This window comes from Dama dama, chromosome 4 (assembly GCF_033118175.1).
Source record: "Dama dama isolate Ldn47 chromosome 4, ASM3311817v1, whole genome shotgun sequence".
In the NCBI taxonomy this organism is placed as follows: Eukaryota; Metazoa; Chordata; class Mammalia; order Artiodactyla; family Cervidae; genus Dama; species Dama dama.
The window spans coordinates 50,550,459-50,570,959 of NC_083684.1; the positions used below are offsets into that span (position 1 = coordinate 50,550,459).

Consider the following 20,501-nt stretch of genomic DNA (forward strand, 5'->3'; position numbering starts at 1 on the left):
AAGCTGGCAGAAGACTCTAACCGGTGGCCCTCTCAGGCTGCAACCAGCCCTTAGACATGTTTTGTCTAACCTGCATAATTTTTTTTTAAATGGGAGCTAACTTTTAATATAGAGAGGGCTGCATAAAGATCCAGGGTGCTGACATCTTTTGAAAGCATAGAAGCAATTGGCTAGAATTGTATAGAGGTTATCCTGAAATTCTTTTAACTAAATTTTTTCCTCAAAGTAGTGAATTTGCAGGATATAAAATTCAGAAGGTACAAGAGGGTGTATGAGGATTAGTGAGTCTCCCTTCCCAGGCATCCACCAGCCTCTGGGTCCTCCTCTTTAGAAGCAACCATGGGTGCCAATCTCCAAAGATACTTCATTCACTCATAAGTACATGAATATACATCTTTCTCCCCCTTACAAACGGTAGCATACTTCTCAACACCTTGCTGTTTTTCCCCCATAACAAGATGTCTGGGAGATACTTCAGTTTTGTTCACCAAGTTGCCATCGTGACTTGTAGTCTCACACTTGTCTTGCTTTACTTGCTCATGATTCTTGTCTGGCTCTTTTGGCAACTGAGTGTGCAGACTCTGGCACAGGTGAAGGATGGCCCATCCTTCCTAGCCACCCAGCACTGGTCCCCACTCAAGTTCGGGTGCATGCAGTTCCTGAACTTCCCAGCAGAGGGAGACACCACTTCATCCCGGAGACCACCAAAGGGGTCTTAAAAGGGACGTGGCTATCTTGAAATGTCTGGGAAAGAGATGCTGTCTGCCCAGACACAAAGACCCCCTTAGCTGGGCTGGGATCCTCCCCAAATCAGGCCTCCCCTTCTCTGTTCCTAACTCCCTCTGAACCTCCTGCTTTGACTGAGCCACATCCTGACTGAGCCCCACTCTTTGTAGGGATGGGCCTCTCCTTGATAGGAATTGGGAGGAGACCCTGTCTTAGTCTAGGGCCTGGGATTGAGAATTTGCCCGAGGGACCCACATAAAGAACGTACGTATCTGGACGGGTATTCCTTGCCTCACCCTCGTCCTTCCCTGCTGAGAAGTGGGGGGGGGGGGGGGGGGGGGGCCTTTCTCCCTGCCCCCAGCAGACAGCCTCCAGCAGAGCCTTGACCTCGAAACCTCCCGTCCCCATCCTGCCCTCCAGCACTCGCCCTGGCACCCTTTCCCTGGCCTGGCTCCGGCGGCCTTCCTCCCACCCCCGCAGTGGTGTTGGGGGTCGCCTGGTGGCCAGTGCAGAGCCACCCCTTTCCTGGCCCTGCCCCTCCCCGTGACCCCAATCCTCCGCCAGCCACTCAAAGGCGCCTTGTTCTCCATCCAGCCCCCAGACAAAAGTCCCTCTGTCTAAAAAGGAGGAATTGGGGGGAGGGGGCACCCCAACGGGAACCAAGTGAGGGCCTGCACAGACCCCAGCCGGAAGGAATGCCATGAGGAGGAGGGCAGGAGGTGGGGGGAAGGGAGGCCGGCACAGTGCAATGGTCTTATCCAGGGTAACAGGCAGCCCCCATCCCAATGCCCACTGCTGAGACATGTGGCCCCCAGCACCCTAGGGAAAAGCCCCAGCTGGGAAGGTCTGTCTTGAGCTGGGAACCTAGCGTCCAGCTCCCTAGGCTGTGATGGGCAAGAGAGGGGAGAGATCATGGTCTAAGGCCCAACAACCCCCACCCCATCACCACCCTTACCCCTTGGGCATCCCACCCCCACCTCATGACCTTGGGCTTATTGGCCCATTTTGCTGACCCTCCAACTGTGTCAACAGCAACAAGTGGCCCGGAGGAGGACCTTAGATCTCCCACAATGGCCACCAATCCTTCCTCCAAGGACAACACCCAGTCTAAGTAAGAGAGACTACGTTATTACAACCAAAGCATGGCCTTCCCCCATCACCCCGCCAGGCAGCAGCTTTGCTATTAAAGACGGGAACATCTCCCCCTTTCCTGTCCTTTTGTGAGGGGCAGGAGATTGGAAAACGCACCCTTCCTGGATGTGAGAGACCAAGTTCCAGCCCTCATCCTGTTCTCCTTCTGCCCTGCCCAAGGTTGCTGTGATCTTGGAGACCCCAGGGGAGCTCCCTGCCACTGGAAGTGGGGGTGGGGGTGAGTGGGAACTGTCTCTTTAAGAACAGGCACGAGGTGAGAGAACCCCTGAGCTTTAGGGAGTCAGACTAGTTCTCTACCTGCCCAGGTTTGCTTAGGGCGTGGTGGCTGTGGATAAAGGCAGGACTCAGGCTAAGCGGCCCACTCTCCCGGAACCTGATCCTCTGCGCAGCCTGGGAAGCAGACAGGTGAGGGGCTGGGGCCCTCTCCCTCTGACTCTTTCTTGGCTCTGCCCCTCTCTCTACTGCTTTCTGTTCAAGACCCCTAGGACCTTCCCACATCAAGGTCCTTCTCTGGGGGAGCAGATTAGAGAACACCTCCCGTCCCCATCAATCTCTGTACAGGGGGCTGGGTGAGCCAGCTGGGGTGAGGGTAAGGCCCACAGATGGGACAGGGTGTCCGGAAGACTGGTGGGTCTGGGTAGATCTGGAACTGGACTGGGGGATCAGAGGAGATGGGTGGATGATGGTGGACTCGGGGTGTCCTCATGTTGGGAATATGCGGGTCCTGAAGACCTCTAGGGAAAGGGGCTGGAGGCTTCCTGAGGAAGCTCTAAAACTGGGGGTTGGGGAGGAGATTTCAGCGACACGAGGGAGTCATTTTGCTCATGCCTGAAGGGCCTGGCCACCATCATGGAGAAATAGAGGGACAGACAGTAGGGGGTGGATGGCGGAAACGGTCTTCCCACCACCACTGGGATCTCTGGGGTTGGGAGAGAGCAGAGAGGGGTGGGCTAAGCCTCCATTGCAGGCTACCTTCCTCTCTGAGTCTTCACCCCAACCACAGTCGGTTCTGGAGCAGCTGGGGAGACCTCTTTCCACAACAGCCTGAACAGGGCAAGGGAGGGCACATGCCCAGACGCCAGCCCCCAGCAGCCAGCAGTGTGGGACAGTCAGGTGGCAACGTGCAGGGGCTGGGGTGTGGCTGTGACCCCACCCATCAGTGCCCCCTGTGCTGGGCATGTTGGGAGATGCCTGGGGATGGGGCCTACGGAGCCCCCGACTGGCCAGGGGGGTGTGGAGGCTCCCATGGAAAGAAGTTTAAGCCCCAAGACTCTGAGTCCTGCAAGACAGAATATAGCATTAAACTCAGTTCACAGGGTTTCTAGGGTTGTGACAGCAACGTGGGCTAATCATAGTGCCAATTTCATCAAGCTGCGAAGATTACATGCATGAATAAGTGCAAAGAGCTGAGAAATGTGCCCGGCGTGGGGTAAACACTCAATCAGACCAGCTCTTATCACCAGCATTAATGTTACCATGGGGGGACAAAGCCTCATGTGTTCACTTTAGACAAGTGTCCTTCCACAGACCTGAGCTGGGACTCCCTAAGCTGTCCTGGCCACACACCCAATCCAGCTCTGCCCCTGCCCCCTATTTGGGCGGGGGTCCTAAACCCCTTAATAATGTTTCCCAAAGCGATAGGCCCTTTCTTTGCAAGAAATGGATTTTCAGACTGACATTGTGGGTCCGGTATACAGAATGAAAGAGGAAACTAAGAGGGCTTCCCAGGTGGCTCAGTGGTAAAGAACCCGTCTGCCAATGCCGGACACATGGATTCAATCCCTGGGCAGGGAAGATCCCCTGGAGAAGGAAATGGCAACTCTCTCCAATGTTCTTGCCTGGGAAATCCCATGGACAGAGAGGAGCCTGGTGGGCTACGGTCATGGGGTTGCAGAGTCGGACACGACCGAGCGACTGAGCACAAACACGAAGACACTAAGAAGGTTCCCAGGATCTGGGGTGGGCACAGAGAGATTAAGGCATCTGTAGAACATTCTGGAAACAGAAAAAGAAACTCAGGGTAAGGGTTCTATGGAGGCTAAAGGAAGTAGTGGGGCAGGGGGTGGGGCTTCCCAGGTGGCTTAGCGGTAAAGAATCTGCCTGCCAAGCAAGAGATGCAGTTTCAATCCCTGGGTTGCAAAGATAACCTGGAGAAGGAAATGGCAACTCACTCCAGTATTCTTGCCTGGAAAATTCCATGGACTTAGGCGCCTGGAGTGGCAGAGTCGGACACGACTGAACATGCAGAGAGAGAGATAAACAGGGCACTATCTCCAGGTGTGCACAGGAGCAGAGCAGGGGATGGCAATGGGCTTCCTGCCAGGCTCAGGGGGGGAGGCGGCGGGTATGCTTTGCCATCTGTGAAATGGGGTCTCCAGGATTCTTGGGAGGTTCCATGAGTGAAAACCCAGCAAGGTCATTTGGCGGAGCCCAGCAGCGGGTGGATCTAAGTGTTAGCTCTTGTTATCAAGATTGGGACAAGCTATGCTGTGCTATGGCAGTGGGGCAGGGGTGGGGGAGGGGACGGGGGACGCACAGGGGACTGAACGTGACAAGGAAGGGGACGGTGGAGTGTTCTTCGTGCTGGGCAGACCTACCTGGGGAAAGAGGAAGTGTGTGCTGCCCCAGGAGCTTGGTGGGAGCACAGGCAGGGACAGGGGTTGGGGCTGGGACTGGGGTAGAGACAGGACCCGAGGACCAGGGTGGGATGGGCATGGGTGGGGCAGAAGCAGGATGGTGGGGTGCTGGCAGTGTGGGACAGAAGATAAGGCTGGGGCTGCAGCCAGGCGATTCTTTTCCAGGCCTGCCCCCCGCCCCTCCCTGAGTTCTCTCCACCCCACATCCTGCCCTGAGCAGCCCAGGCCCCAGCGCAGGCTCCAGCCCTGGCCCAGCAAAGCCGGGGCAGGGCGGGCAGGCTCCAAACTGTCTATGGGAGACACTCCAGGGGACCAGGCCTCCCGCCATCTGGCTCCCAATGCTCCATTCCCCACAACACCCCGAGGCCCTCAGAGAGTCAGCCTGGTCTGGTTTAAATCCCGCCTTCTGGCAAGGTGACCTCTCGAGCACCCACTTTCACCTCTGGAGCCTCAATGTCCCCATCTGTAAGATGGGGATAACAGTGGGCAGCACCTTCTTCATTTGGTTTCCAGGGTGATTCGCTTAAAGCCTCCAGTCCACATCCAGTGAGTTATTATTGCTCCTCCCTCTTCCGGTCTGAGTTCTCACCCAGCCCCCCACTGCACTTTCCCACTCCTTATCTCTCAGCCCAGTGAGTTTCAAGGCCAGGCTTCCTGCCCTGGGGTGAGCTGTGTACCCTGGGTGGGGAGCAGAGTAGCAGGAGATTGGGAACCAGAGGCCTCCGGGGGGTCCTGCTGAAGCTGGTTGCTCTCCCCAGACCCCACCAGGCCAGCGATCGACATGCAAGAGGTGGTCCTGAGCCTGCTCATCATTCTGGCAGGTGAGTGCCCATTCCTGGACTGCCGCTCCTCACATCCCCTCAGCTGGGTGGTGACCATGTGTGCGTGTTCCTCTCATGCTTTCTGCCTCCCCCGTGGGGTGGGGAGCTTCAGGACAGTATCTCCTGGAGGGTAGGGTGTGTCACACTGGTGATTTCAAGGGACACATAAAGGAGGACCTCTTACAGCCAAGGCTTACACAGCTCATCATCGTCTTCATGTCTCCTTGATGACATCTTGGAGAAGGCTCGGCCCTGGGCTACCATATCTTTAACACTCCTAAACACTTTATCACCAGTGGGAAGAGCTTCGTGGTTATGTGGCAATTACCAAAAACCCCTTGGGCCACAGTTTCCCCATCTGGACAATAGCAGCACCTACTCAGAGAGTCACTATGAGGATTAAACTAGAGTTACAATATGCAGAGCACTAAGGGTAGTGCCTGGGACAGAATAAGCACCATGTGTCTATGCTTTAAATATAATTTTAAAAATATGAATATCCCTTTAACAAAGGGTGAATAGAGCTTAGGCCCAAAGCTAAACAGCTGACTGCTTCTAGCCAGAATTCAGTCCTAGTCTTTTGCTTTCATTGTCTTTGTTTTTATCCATTATATCAAGCGAGACTGGTATTCCATTCAGGATAGTGATGTAAAGTTCTTTTTTAAATAAAGTGTATTAAGTTTATTAAGTTTAAGGTGTATGGAGTTTATTAAGCTCCAGTACTCTCGGCCACCTGATGCAAAGAAAATATCCTGAGGCTGGGAAAGATTGAGGGCAGGAGGAGACGGGGCGACAGAGGATGAGATGGTGGGATGGCATCACTGACTCAATGGACACGAGTTTGAGCAAATTCAGGGAGATGGCAAAGGACAGGGAAGCCTAGCGTGCTGCAGTCCATGGGGTCGCAAAGAGTCGGACACGACGTAGCAACTGAACAACAAATTAAGTTCATAATTAGTAAGTCACTTTCAGGGAAATGGGGGTTGGCATGTGGATGTGGCAGACCCAGGAGATGAGGGCTGAGAACACCTGGGAGTGGAAGCCATCTGTCATCCCCACGAGACTCTCGCTCGTTTCTACGGCGGGTGTGGGTTAGTCAGGTGTCTGCAACATCAGGCCAAAGGCTGACTAGGTGATCAGAAGCCACCCAGATGAAAACCTACTTCAGGGATGGGGCTGAGTGGGGGAAACCCTCACTTTCAAGGTGGAATGTGCAGAGATAGCTAGTTTGGGGTTGAAACCCTGTGCCCTCAAGAGGTGGGGAACTGTCCATCGGGGGACCCTTTGCTGAGGCCAAGGGTTCCATGGCCTTGCTCCCAGCTTTGCTGAAGCCAGCACCTCCATCTCTCTCCTTCCCCACTTCTCCCCACCAGGCCTGCCTGCCTTGGACGCCAACGACCCAGAAGGTGAGCCAGACTGACTCCTCCACCAGTCCACCTCCAAAGTCTCCCTGATGAGCCCTGCATCCCAGCTCTTGTCCTGGATTCATGTTCTTTATTTTTTTCCTTGCAGATAAAAACAGTCCTTTCTACTATGGTGAGAGCCCCTGCCCCTCCCTTTGTATTCCCCACCCACCCCTCATACCTATTTTGTGCCAAGGGTCCCACACAGGTCGGGTGAGGGTCTGATGGGGGTGACCTCGGGGGTGAGACTAATGGGATACTGTTCAATGCCCCTGTTGAACAGTAAAAACAATGGATTAAGGGAATAAGATGTGCCAGTCTGGTCCTTGGGACTCCCCACATTTTCTTCCACATAGCTCCACACACACTCCCTCCCTCTGCTCCTCAGGTCTCTATTCAAATGTGCCCTTTTGGAGGAGTCTTCCCTGGCCACTCTCCCTCAAAGATCTCCCCTCTGACTTTCTGTCTCCTGGACCTGCTTATTTGTCTTCAGACCTCTTCTCTCTACCTGATACCACATTAAATCTCTGTTGCTTGCTGTGTGCAAACTGGAAAGTTAGCCCAGGAGGCTGGGGGAGCCGTCCGTTCGCTCCACTGCTACAGCCCACGTGAGAGGTGCCCAAGGGATATTGTCAAGTAGCTGAGGGCTCGGATGGGGAAGACATGGGCTGGCACCAAGGGCCCCCTCTGGGTTTCTCCTAGACTGGTATGGCCTCCGGGTCGGCGGGCTCATCTTCGCAGGGATTCTGTGTGCCATGGGCATCATTGTCCTCATGAGTGAGTGCAGGGGCTGGCGGGGTGGCGGGCGGGGCAGGGCAGGGCTGGTGGTGTCCTCCCCTGACATTCCCCTCCCCCTAACAGGTGGGAAATGCAAATGCAAGTTCCGACAGAAGCCCAGGTAAGATGGGTTCCCGGCAGCGTGCCTGCCTCACGCTGGAGATGCCTTTCTGGGGTAAAGAGCTAAATCTCACAGGAAAAAGCCAGGCCTCCAGGTCCTGCCCTGGAAAATTCCTGCTCCTAAGATTTTTCCAGGTTCATTCTTCACAGCCATGAATCTTCAAAGGGCCTCAAATCCTGAAATGCTTTTGGTCCCTGGGACGGTATGACCCTGTGAAAAAATAGCTAGGGAGCTACCACAGGGCAAGCTGAGACTCCTCTATCCGTGAGGGAGTGGAGAAACAGGAGGGATCAGAGATCTCACTGCTTTTCTTTCCCTAGCCACCGTTCAGGAGATGCCCCACCTCTCATCACTCCAGGTAAGACAGGGACAGAGTAGGCTGAGAGGGACATGGTGGGGTGGGGGGAGATGGGGTATGTGTGTGTATGGCAGCACCCTGGGGAGAAATAACTTGATCCACTCTCACAAGCTGACCCTGTCACCTCTCCCAGGCTCCGCCCAAAACTGTTGAGAATGGATCAGCAGAAAGAGCTCCAAGGACTACTCTTCCCCCAAGTTCTGGCTCTGCAAGGGAGCCTGAACTCCAGGATGGAATTCTCCACTCCCTCCTCAGACCGCCTGGCCAGGGCTCCATCTCACCTCTCCCTGGAGGGGTCTTGGTTCAGTTTTTACTCTAAAATGATTTTGCCTCATACCCAAGCAGCCTTGAGACTCCCTATATTTGCATTGGGGTTTGTGGTGGGAAGGGCAGAAGGTTGATGTGCATGGGGGCTGGCACGGAAGCTGGCAGCTGAATCTCTTCACTGGGATGAGACCACAGGCTTGCCTCCACATGACCTGGTGGATGGCATGGGGCCCGACCTCTGCCTCTGTGGCCATAGGAACCACACATGCAATTTAAAATGCTCTACTTGGAGGATATTTTTGAGAGTGAAAGGGAGCTCCAGCCAGATGGAATACTGGGACCATCCCAGGAAAGCTAGGATGTGGAATGATCCCAGTACCCCAGAGTACCCAGATAGCTTATGGTTATAATAGTGAGGCCCTATGACCCTCCCAGAGAAGGAAATAGCAACCCACTCCAGTATTCTTGCCTAGAGAATCCTGTGGACAGAGGAGCCTGGTGGGCTGCTGTCCATAGGGTCACACAGAGTGGGACATGACTGAAGTGACTTAGCAAGCAGGCATGCATGACCCTCCCACTCACCTCAGATCCCATTTCATTATAAAAGATGCTTCCTCACACCCAAATGTTCCTATGAGACCTTTAAATTATTCCCCACCATATCCCTAATAAAATATAATGGCTACATGGTGTGAGAACCTTCAACCAGGCTGGAACTCCCTTACACAGTCTCCAATACCCAATAAGACTTTCAAAAAGTCCCCAAGAGCCACAAAAATGCCTAAAACCCTTCAGAACACCTCCAAATATCTCCTGGGACACACAGACCAACAATAAACCCATGATCTAACCTCCTAACAATGCCTTTATATCCCCTGAACACCCCACAAGGCCCCCCGATATGAGCCCACACTCCTTAGAGACCTCGTGAAAGCTCACCAAGAGCAGCCAGAATGCACCCTGGGACACCTCCCCTCTCCTTAATAGAGCTCCTGGGATACTACTCTTGCTCCCCTACCCCAACCCCATGCCACAGGAGACACCTTCTCCCAATAACCCCTCAACCACCGGTGGGGCGGGTGCACAGCGCGTTTATTGAGCCCGTGCACTTTCCTTCCGCGATCGTGTCACCGACCCGGGAGAGGCACCCCTGGCTCCCGGCTAAATCTCGCTCTTTCCCACCTATTCCCCGCGCACGCGCAAGAGGAACAACACTCTGAGCTTCCGGCTCGGCAGCAGGCGTGCGCACAAGCAGTAGAGGAAGTTAGCAGGCCCGGCGTGGAAAACTGCCCAGCGACTGATGACGTCATAAAGGCGGGCACTAAAAGTGATTGGCCGGATTGAGTTTAGACGGAAAAGGAAAGCTATCGCCTTCTCAGTACTTTTACAGGGAACAGAAGGGGTGGGAGTGGGTTGAGGGGGACTTTTCTAGACCTCATGGAGCTCTTCACGTTACCCTCCCACCACGATTTGTCTACCGGCTCCATGCAGCGGTCTCCCAGCCTGAGCCCCCAAGTCATCTTTGATGGGTGTCATCTCCTGGGTGTCATCTCCCAGACAAGATGTTGCTTAAGACTGAAAGGGCAGCTCTTGCCTCGAACTTGGCTTGTGGTCAGCATCTCACAGGACCAACTGTCACTTCTGAGTCGGATCAGGAGGCCAGTAAAGGGGACATCCTGAAGCCCAGGAATCCCCATGCCAGCCCCCTGTCGGCCATGTCCAGCATCCCTTCCAGCTTCAGGCACTGAGGTCTAACTCATGATGCTGGTAGATCTGTGTGGGGCCCTTGAAGCAAGCAGCGAAGAGGAAGCGTCTGCCGGCCATGGTGATGTGGGCAAAGGCCCGAGGGGCCACTATCGCCGGGGGCCCCAACTCCTGCAGTGGTTCCAGGAGCCCCTTGTCAGGCTCAAGGCGGAAAACCTGGCTGAAGGCGAAGTCACTGCCCAGGATGGCCAGCTGGTCCTTGGCAATGAGCAGTGGCTGGAAGACGTGGGCACCTCGAGAGGGAAGTTTCTGCAGCAGGCGAAACATGGAGCCATCCCAGCGCATGACCTGTGGGAGGGGGGCCGCTCATTAGGGCTGGGGTCCCCAGGGCCAGGCCTGCCTATCAGTGATCCCCTAGGCCCCAGAGGACTTGGAATAGCTCAGGAACAGAGGCCTGTAAGTCCACAAACTCCCACAGCTTTCTCATCTTTCTAAATGTCACCAACCAGCTGCTCAGCCCACAGACTTGGAGTCACTCTGGACCCTTCTGTCTCCTTCAGCCCCACATAGAATCAGTCAGCCCTGGAGTCAGTTAGTTTCACCTATGATGGTATGCACTTTCCCATCTCCTCTGGCCAAACTCCAGCCCAACCACAGTCACCTGCCTCCTGGACCATCATATAACCTCCTCCCTGGTCTTCTTGGTCTCCTTGTTCCTGCCCCTGTGCCTATAGTCTGCTCCCCACACAGACATCCTGTGAACCTCTGAGTCATATCAGTGCCTTTCAGGCTCAAAGCCCTGCCTGTGGCTATATCTCGCTCCAGAGAGTGCTGGAGGGAGTGGGCCATCAGCCCTGGGGGTTCAGGGTGTGGTGGCTGTGGTTAAATGTAAGTCCTGGGGACTTCCCTGGTGGATAAGAATCCACCTGCCAAGGCAAGGGACATGGGTTCGACCCCTGGTCCGGGAAGATTCCACACACTGTGGAGCAATTAAGCCTGCAAGCCACAACTACTGAGCCCACAAGCCACAAATATTGAGTATGTGTGCCCCACTACTGAAGTCCATGCGCCTAGAGCCTGTGCTCTGCAACAAAAGAAGCCACTGCAATAAGAAGCCTGTGCACTGCAGTGAAAACCAGCCCCTGTTCGCCACAACTAGAGAAAGCCTGAGCAAAAAGCAACAAAGACCCAGAACAGTCATAAATAAAAACTTAAAAAAAAAGTAGGTACTGGACTGTGTCAGTTTGGGAGTAGAATCAGAATCTTGGGGCCGGTGTCAGTGTTGGGAGATGGAGAGTGGTTTAGGGTCAAAGGTCCATCTAGTCAAAGCTATGGTTTTTCCAGTAGTCATATATGGATGTGAAAGTAGGATCATAAAGAAGGCTGAGCACCAAATAATTGATGCTTTTGAACTGTGGCACTAGAGAAGACTCTTGAGGGTCCCTTGCATAGCAAAGAGATCAAACCTGTCGATCCTAAAGGAAATCAACCCTAAATACTCATTGGAAGGACTGATGTTGAAGCTGAAGCTCCAAAACCCTGGCCACCTGATGCGAAGAGCTGACTCATTGGAAAAGACCCTGATGCTGGTAAAGATTGAGGGCAGGAGGAGAAGGGGACGACAGAGGATGAGATAGTTGGATGGCATCACTGAATCAATGGACATGAGTTTGAGCAAACTCCAGGAGATAGTGAATGACAGGGAAGCCTGGCGTGCTGCAGTCCATGGGTTTGCAAAGAGTCGGACACGACTGAGTAACCAAACAGCAACAGTCTCGAGGGATCACAGTCTTGGAGTTTGCGTTGGGATAGGGTCAGAGCTCAAAGATCAGCATATTAGGAAGATCAGCTGTCAGGCAGGTCAGCCTTCAGAGGCCAGCGTGTGAGGTTGGGTCAGTGCTTGAGAGGCCAGCCTGGAGTGGGAGTGAGCTGCTGCCAGTCAGGTGGGGCCTGTGCCCACCCCTCAGGACTGCGCCCAACCTCACCATGGAGTCCCCGATGTAGCGTGTCAGGCACAGGAACACGTCCCCACCGGCCTGGAAGTGGCGCGTGGCATAGACGTCCTCGGCCTCTGGGATGTCTGTCCGCCGCTCAAAGCGGCCCCCGAACCAGTGGAAGAGCACGGGCCGCTGCGAGGCAGAGGCCAGCAGCAGATGGGGCCGGCCGTCCAGTTCGAGGGCCTCGACGTCCGTGTCCCGGTGCCAGGCGTGCAGGCTCTGGCGTGGGTAGAAGCCGGGCCCGTCCCGGCACAGCAGTGTGGTGCTGCCCGCCTTGGAGGCGTCGGCCACCACGAAGCAGGGCTGCCCGTCCAGCCACAGGAGCTCGGCATCATTGGGCCGCAGCAGCCGCCGTGGGGCCAGGGCCTGCAGCGGGGCCAGGCGCAGGTCGGGGCCGGGTCGGGCCCACAGCTGCGAGCCTCCCCACAGGCGGGCAGCCAGCACGAAGAGGCGGAGGCCCAGCACCAGCGGCTTGCAGGACACCACCGAGGGTGCTGTGGGGAGCAGGGGGGCAGGGGGCCCTGTTAGACCAGCTGGGCAGGCTACCCGGCAGGCGGGAGGATGGGAGGGGGCTTACCAGACAGCTCCTCCTCCTGACGGAAGCGCTGCAGGCTGTAGTCCCAGGCCAGGATCAGGCAGCGGCCGGCAAAGGGCTGTGCCAGGACAATGTAGGGCTCCTCCTGGTAGGAGAAAGCCTCTACACCTAGCGCTGACTCTCCCACCGTCTGGAACCAGGACAGCTCTGGAGGTGGGGGGAGGGAGAGAGTCAGACAGGCCAAGGAGACACCCAAGGGTCCGCATCACCTAGCCTCAGCTTGCGCATCTTTGCAGTGAGGACCGCCGTGGTGCTGACTTCATGGGGATGCACGGTGGAATCTTTTTATCTATGGACGTATTAACTCACAACCACACGGTGATACTCTTATTTTCTAAGCTGCGTGGCATCATCAAATAATTAGAAACAACACCTTCATCATTCATTTAACTTCACAAGATCCCTGTGGGGTATAGTTTGTTATTATATCCACTTTGCAGAGGAGGAAACTGAGGCCCAGGCAGCCAACTGTCCAGCCAAATCCATCCTTCCTGTTTTCCATCACACAGGGTTGCACCTGGCCACAAAGCCACCCAATCAGAGGCCGTTAGCCCAGCACTGCCCCCATGCCACCTCCTGACATGTGGCCATGAACCAGAGCAGAATGATGGTTCTAGTGCTCACCTTGCTTCTAGGAGGACGGCTTGTCCTGGACTAGGTCCCTTCCCCCACTCCTGTGAACTGGCAGGTGGATGGGATCACGACTTGGTTTCAACCACGGAAAGCAGGATAACACCCAGGGGCTGCCCCACTGGCCTGAACTGCTCACCTCAGACCCTTCTGTTTTCTTTGTTTCATGGTATTTAGAACCTCTCTGTTACAGCAACTTAGCATTGACGGTAACGATGCACCCAGATTGCCCAATGTGGTGGCGGTGGCCTCCAGCTGACAATACTTCATTCTACATGCCAGGACCTACTTCTAGGGGCCCGGGTTGAATCAACGAACCAAACAGCTAAGGATGCCCATCCAAAGGGGATCTTTTAAAAAATGGCCATCAAATCATGTCACTCTCTGCTCAAAACCCTCCCTCTATGGCTTCCCACAGTCCTCTGGATAAAGTCTACCTTCTTCTCCGTGACTTTCAAAGTTCTGCAGAGTGAGGCCCTTGCAGGTGAGACACCTCATCTGTGTCCTTCCCTTCCTCACTCCTCCAGGCCAGACCTTCCTCCTTCCATCCTCAGTCAGGACAAGCTCTGTGATGCCTTGGGGGATTCACGGCACATGCTGACCCCGTCCTCTGTCCTCCACTTCACTACAGCCACAGCTGGTGCTATCTCTTTGGAGAAGCCTTCTCCGATGCCCCAGGAAAGGTAGGACCACCCCCTAAACTCCCTCATCATCCTCTGTGTTTATCATACCGGGTACCATACATTTCCTGTGCAATGTTTTATTTAATGTCTGACTCCCCACCTCCAGGACTGTGACCCCGTGAGGCAAAGGCCCTGGGTTATCTTGGTCACCACAGTGTGCCCATGGCCTCTCACAGGGCTGGGCACCAAGTGGACCTCAGTCGGTGTTTGTTGAATAACTGAACCAAGAGTGACTAAGTTAAATTTCCTTGTTCTATGAATTCTGAAGACCAAAAACTTGTCTTACATTTTGAGGAGGATGATGTTAGTAATGATCTTCAGGTCTGAACTCAAAGTTTCACTCCTTCCAGACCCTCCAGCTACGCCTGGCCCCCACTCTGGCTCGGGGCTCCCACATCTCCATGGGATCTCCCCCCCCACCAATCCTGGCCCTGACCCTTCTGTGCTACCCCCCATCTCAGCTCTGGTCATTCTAGGCCAGCCCTCTCTGCCTGCCTCTGGCCGTGGGCTCTGTGAGGACAAGACCCAGGGCTGGCTTCATCACTCCTGTGCTCTCTGCTTTGCCCAGTACCCATAAAGGTACCAGAATATATTTGCGGAAAAGCAAAGTGATCAGAGGAAATATTTTTTACATGGTCAGTTTCATATTAATAACAACAACAATGAGAATGAACATTTATGAGGGCCTCCCCTCCCAGGCCTCATGCCAAGGGCATCACTGAAGTCTCCTGCAGGAGTCCTGTGTCACGGTGTATTACCCCTATTCACAGGTAAGAAAACTGAGGCTCGGGGAGATGCCTCCTCAGCAGACTCTCAGCCAGGAACTGGCAGGGCAGGGAGGGAGGTGAGCCCCTCAGCCCTGGCCGCCCCTGCTGTCCCTCCCACCCCGCCGGGAAAGCCCCCACCTATGGCTCTGCACTTGAACGTCTTGGGGTCCACGTGGCGGAGCTGCATGTGGGCCAGGGCGGCGGGGCCGGCGCAGGCCCCGGTCCCCACGCTGGCGTTCACGGTGGGGATCCACTGCAGCAGCCAGAGCACGCGGCAGTCACACTGGAACGGGTTCCCGCGGAGGTCCCTGGGGCAAGAGGCCGGGGAGGGGCTGCGACCCGGCTTCCAACCCGCTGGGGGCCATACTCCCCGCCCCTCCCCAGGCAAGGGCTCAGGATAGGGCCCCACCATGGTGTGGAAACTATGTAAAAACCATCGCAGTCATACTCACTTGTGCCAACCAGGAGTGGGCACAGACGCCCCCTTCCCGCACCCACACGTTCCCCAATCCCCCCAACCCTCCCAGTCCCCTTGGGCCTCACACATGAGTCAGGGTCTCCAGGCCCCGGAACAGGAACCTGGGGAGGGTCTCGAGATGGTTATTGGCCAGACTCCTGGTGGAGGGACAGAAGGAGAAGCCATCAGCAGCTCCTAGGATGATGCCAGGGTGATGGGTGTGGGGTGCCTCCCAGGGTGGGCTGGGGCAGTGGAAGCACGTACAGATGTGTGAGTGAGCGAAGTCCTCTGAGGGCGTTCTTAGAGATGGAACCAATTTCATTGTCCTCAATAAAGCTGTGGAGGGAAGATGGGGTCAGGGGAAGGTCCCCCAGTTCCCTGCTGTAGCCCCACAGTGGTTGGGGAACTCACCCCATGGTAGCCACAGGTCACGGCAACATGTGGAATTCTCTCCCAACAGCTTGCATAATCCCAGGGAAAAACCTCCCAGGAGCCTCTCTCTTCACCAAGGTCCCAGCCTGCAATCCCAGGAGCCAAGAACCTGACCCTATGGTCCTTGCCAGCCTTACCAGGAACCATCACCACCACAGCCACCATGACCAACACCAATATGACCACTCATACCTGCACCATCATCTGTTATGTCTAATGCCTCTACCACCGTCATCAACCCCAGTACCAAAAACTGCCATCATCACCAACTACATACCACGCCACCACCATCACCAACACCAAGATCATCCACTATTCCCATCATCAATACCAACATCAATAGCATAATCATCCGGCCTCACAGCAGCAACACTGATAAGCATCACCAAGAATACATCCTTCATAATCAACACCAAAACCACTGCCACCATCACCACCAACCCTGCCACCATTATCACGAGCACCAGCATTACCAGTCCCAACATCACCATTACCCTCAGCGCTCACATCATCACCTGCCATCAGCACCACTACTGCCCCAATTTCTGCACGTACATCTACCTTTACCATCACCGCCAGACCCAGTACCAACACTGCCATAACACCAACATCCTACCCCAAACCCCTGCCACCACCAACACCAATATCATAATCACCAGTGTCCACAGCACTGATAATTATTACTGACCCCAACCCTTCAGACTTCATCATCAGTGTCCATCTGATGGTCCAAGAGCACCATCACCATTGGGTCCACCATTTTTATCAAACTCATCCCTACTCCATCATCCTCAATAACGCCACCACTTCCCTGTGAGCACCATCCCCGTTATCATCACCGCCAACATTACTGCTGGTGTTGTCGGGCCATCAACACCACCACCACCACCATCTGTACCACCATCACCAACTAACTCAGAGTCTCTGTCTCTTAATTTGAAACATTTCCTTATCTCTGGCCTCTTTGTACCCTGCCCGGTCTCCTGAAAGTCAGGTAGGACCAGAAACAATCATGGGTCACCGAGGACTTTGTGCATCTTGAAACAGAGGGCCATGGAGGCAGGCTGAGATTACACAGCTGAGCAGGAGCCCCAACCCCATTCAAAAGGCCGGCCGTCTTGCCCCTCCGAGGCAATCCCTTGTCCAGACACTTCCTCCCCAGGGCAACAAGCTCCTCCCTTCCCCCCATTCTAGGAGCCACGGAGGGGCGCCTCCTTCCTCTGCCAGGCCCCCATCCCTGCCCCTTTCTCCTGGCCTTACTCACAGGTACTGCAGGTGGGATAGGCCCGCAAACGCATCATCCTCAATCACGGAGAAGGAGTTGGATGTGAAGAGGCTGGCAAGGAGGTAAGAGAGAAATTTTTCCAGAGTCATTGCTCCCTACCTGACATGTTAACCTTGGCTCCCCACAACCCCAGCCCATGTGGGCATGATCACACACACAGGCATGCAGTGTGAGGATGTGGATCACACAGATTTTCACAGACATGCACAAACACGTAAGTGTGCACACTCGCCCCCCCCCCACATGCATGTGCATGGACAGCTCCCCCCCAGGAGGTCTTCACTCAGCCGGACCCCACTCACAGCAGGTGCAGTGATGGCACCCTCAGGAAGCTGCCGGCCTTCAGCTGGGTGATTCGGGTCCTAACGAATGAGCTGGGGACGTGGGCAATGGTGGGTGAGGAGAAAACCGCTCCAGTGCGCCACTCCCATCCCAGAGCCGGCTCCTGTCCGAGGGGGGCAGGAGGGAACCTGACCCTGGGTGTGTGTATTTCCCCTGCATTCCAGGGGAGACGGGCAATTGCCCTCCTCGCTTGGCAAGGATCCTGGCAGCACTCTGTGCACCCCATGGTTCTCCCTCCCTCCAGCAACCCCCCAGCAAGATGCCCCTGCCCTCTGGAATTCCCATCCCCACTCCTGCTCCCTTTCAAATCCCAGTAGCCCCCTCCCAGGACTCCCAACATCCTTTGCTGCCCCCTCCCAAGATCCTGATGGGCCCTCCAGTTCCCCGGGGTCCCATCCCCAGCCTCAGGCCCCCAGAGGGCTGACACTCACAGCGACAGAAGGGTCGGGGAGAGGATCTCGGGCAGGTCCACGGAGCCCTCACACAGAGCACTGTCTTTGGAGCAGGAGCAACTCAGAGGACACTTTCCCTTTGGGGGTCTCCAGGCCTCCCCCACCCCCAGCCCAGCCAGCAGCAGCAGTAGCAGAATTCCCGCCCCTCCCATGCCCCCTGACCCCTGCCAAGGCAGCAGCTTCTCTCTGCCCTCCCAGCTCGGCCCAGGTCTTGGCCACTACATCTCCCATGCCAGGCGACCCTCCATGCCGCCAGCTGGCACGCTCTGCCCCGGCTTCTCTCTCCTCTTTCTCAGTCTCTCTTCAGCCTGTCTTTCTCCCTGTATGTCTTCGGTGTCTAAATTTCTGTTTATGCCTTTTTCCCTGTCTTTGTGTCTCCTTTTCTGTATTTCTGACTCTGTTAGTCCGTTTCCTACTCTCTACCTCTGTCTCTCTATCTGAGTTGTCTTTCTCTTTTTCTCTGTCTCTGTCTGTCTATTGGCCTCTCCTTCTGTGTGTGTGTGTGTGTGTGTGTGTGTGTCTGGTGTCTTTATTTCTGTTCCTCTGCGCCCCCCCACTTCCAGCTCCCTGGAAGTTTCTTCCCCTCCTCCCACGCCCCTTCTCCTGGGAGGTTTGGGAAAGGGACTCTCTGGGCACCGGGCGCTGGAGGCAAAGCAGGAAAAGGAGGCGGGGGTCAGAGGCCATAGGAAGAGCAGCCCCTGGGGAAGGGGCCGGAGGGCCCCATGGGAGGGGAGGGGCCGCTGGGGGCTGAGCTGCCCTGGCTCCTCCCAGCCAGCCCCCTCCCCAGACACCCCACTCCACTCCACTCACGGAGGGTGAGAAGGATGTCACCAGGGTGGGGACAGGCTCTGTCGGCAGGAGGAGGAGTGGAAGGAGAGACCCCTAGGGGCTGGAGCCGTCCAGGCCACTCCCAGCCAGCCCCCTCCCCTGGCTCCAGGAGGGTGTGGTGGGCGCTGGCCCTGAGGCTTCAAGGGACCAGCTCAGGTCCAGCTGCCCCCTCTGGTGGCGATGCTCGGCAGGACAGCCACCCTGCTCCAAACCCACAACCTCTCTTGCCCCTCCCGGAGTTAACCCCTTGAGTGCCCACCACCTACTAGGGGTAGGGAGTCAAACCGAGGGAAAAAAGGATGAGGATACCACCCCTTTCTTTAATATTGACTCTGTACCACGCCCTGTCCTACCAGTTCATCTGTTAGCTCATGCTGCCTCACTACAACCCTCTGAGGCTGAGACGATCATACGGCTATTTTACAGATGGAAATACTGAGGAGAGGGGTCCAGTCATTTGCGATCTAGGTTATCTAAGTGGGGCAAAGCCAGGGAGCAAGCCCAGGCAGCTGGCTCTGTGGCCTCTCTTCCTTTGGAGGTCAGAACCTATGGATATTGGCTGTATTCATTTTGGACTTTTTAGCAGTCTGGATAGATTCTATCCATTAAATAAAAAAAGGAAATAAATGGCTGCTGTTACTCAACAAGCAATGTGAAATCGCAGTAATAATGCTCATTGAGGGCTTGCTGTGCATCAGTCTTGACACAAATTTACTCGGCTCTTCCCCCCCCCCCCCCCGCCCCCGCCAACAGCCAGTGAGGTGGGTAGTATTACTAACCCCCATTTTACAGATGGAAAAACTAAGGCATGAGGAGAACACAGCCTCTGTTGGCACTGCTGCACACACCCAGAACCCTTGGAGGACAAGGGGCTTAGCAGCCCCTTGGCCCCTGCTCTGGCGGGGCCACTCAGATCTGGGCCCCTAATCCTTAGTTTGCCCATCTGTCAAATGGGGCAGTTGTGGCACCTACTTCTCAGATGTGTGAGAATTCAGGGAGAGGACAGACAGGGTTTAGAGCAAAGTGGGCACCCAACAGGTTGGGGTGAATTTTGGACCAAGCACTTATCCAGCACCCGAGGAGCTCTGTGATTTGAGCAAGACCCTTCAAGTCTCTGGTACTTCAGATGTAAAGCAAGGATGAGAAACTTCTGTACAAGGTCTATGAAAAGCTAAATAAAGAACTTAGGGCCAGGGACACAGAGTAAAGATAGACAGGCTTAAATCCATACTCACTGAGTTTCAGCACAGCTGGGTTCTTACTCCTGTTTACGATAAGAAGCATCACAAGGATGATGATGGTGAGAGCTTTTTTTTTTTATTTTATGGATCACTTACTGTGTGCCAGACTTAACTGTGTTCTAAATGTTTTCCATGGGTCATTTCAGATAATCATCTGGACCTCCCTCCGGATATGTAAGAGTCGAATACACTTATTATTTTCATTTTACAGAAGGAGAAACTGAGCCACAGAGAAGTTAAGTCATTGGTCCATCACCAGCTAGAAGGCAGCAGGGCCTCTCCTCTCTGGAGCAGCTGGTTCTGAGAGGGGAGGAAACTGGGCGCTGGCTAGAGCTGGCCAGGTGTCCCCTCCCCACCCCCGTCCCCCTGACTCCTCTACCACCCCTCCCCAAGGCTACGTAAACATCAGGGTTATCATTAACCGGGGCTGCTGGTGACCCTGGGGTAGAGGGCCATCAGGGGCAGAGGCCCAGACAGATGGGGATGAGAGAGCTTTTTGAAGCTGCCAGGGTCCTGTGAGGCCACATGCACATGTGCACATGCATGCATGTGTGTATTTGTGTGTGTGTGAGGGCCACTTGTGCCTGAGTGTGAGTACATCTACCTGCTGCTGATCTGTGTCCCGCAGAGTGAGGTACCTGAGCCCAGGTCTCTTTCATGCAGGGGCAATTTCTACCCTTAACCACCAGAGGGACCTTGGGAGAAGGATCTCCACTTTGCTAACCCTTGGTTTGCAGATCTCTAAAATGGGGTTAATAATAAGACAAGGTCGGGTTCAGAGACCTCTGAGCCTGGCCCAGAGTGATACGTGTGGCCTTAGTGACGTC

At 55.1% G+C, this 20,501-nt stretch overlaps 2 protein-coding genes across 2 annotated transcripts; one reads left to right on the forward strand and one right to left on the reverse strand.

Moving 5' to 3' along the window:
- Nucleotides 1-2,197: 2,197 nt before the first annotated feature.
- FXYD3 (FXYD domain containing ion transport regulator 3) lies at nucleotides 2,198-8,330 on the forward strand. Its single transcript, XM_061139013.1, has 8 exons — nucleotides 2,198-2,283; nucleotides 5,273-5,335; nucleotides 6,709-6,741; nucleotides 6,848-6,871; nucleotides 7,441-7,515; nucleotides 7,600-7,636; nucleotides 7,957-7,994; nucleotides 8,128-8,330. The coding sequence occupies exons 2-8, from the start codon at nucleotides 5,296-5,298 to the stop codon at nucleotides 8,145-8,147; spliced, it is 267 nt and encodes an 88-aa protein (XP_060994996.1). The 5' UTR covers nucleotides 2,198-2,283; nucleotides 5,273-5,295; the 3' UTR covers nucleotides 8,148-8,330.
- Nucleotides 8,331-9,336: 1,006 nt separating this feature from the next.
- Nucleotides 9,337-18,290, reverse strand: LGI4 (leucine rich repeat LGI family member 4). The gene is made up of 9 exons (XM_061139012.1): nucleotides 17,585-18,290; nucleotides 17,114-17,185; nucleotides 16,791-16,862; nucleotides 15,359-15,430; nucleotides 15,181-15,252; nucleotides 14,776-14,945; nucleotides 12,540-12,704; nucleotides 11,951-12,456; nucleotides 9,337-10,313 (listed from the first exon to the last, which is right to left on the reverse strand). Exons 1-9 carry the CDS (start codon nucleotides 17,755-17,757, stop codon nucleotides 9,999-10,001), a joined length of 1,617 nt encoding a protein of 538 aa, XP_060994995.1. The 5' UTR covers nucleotides 17,758-18,290; the 3' UTR covers nucleotides 9,337-9,998.
- Nucleotides 18,291-20,501: the final 2,211 nt, after the last annotated feature.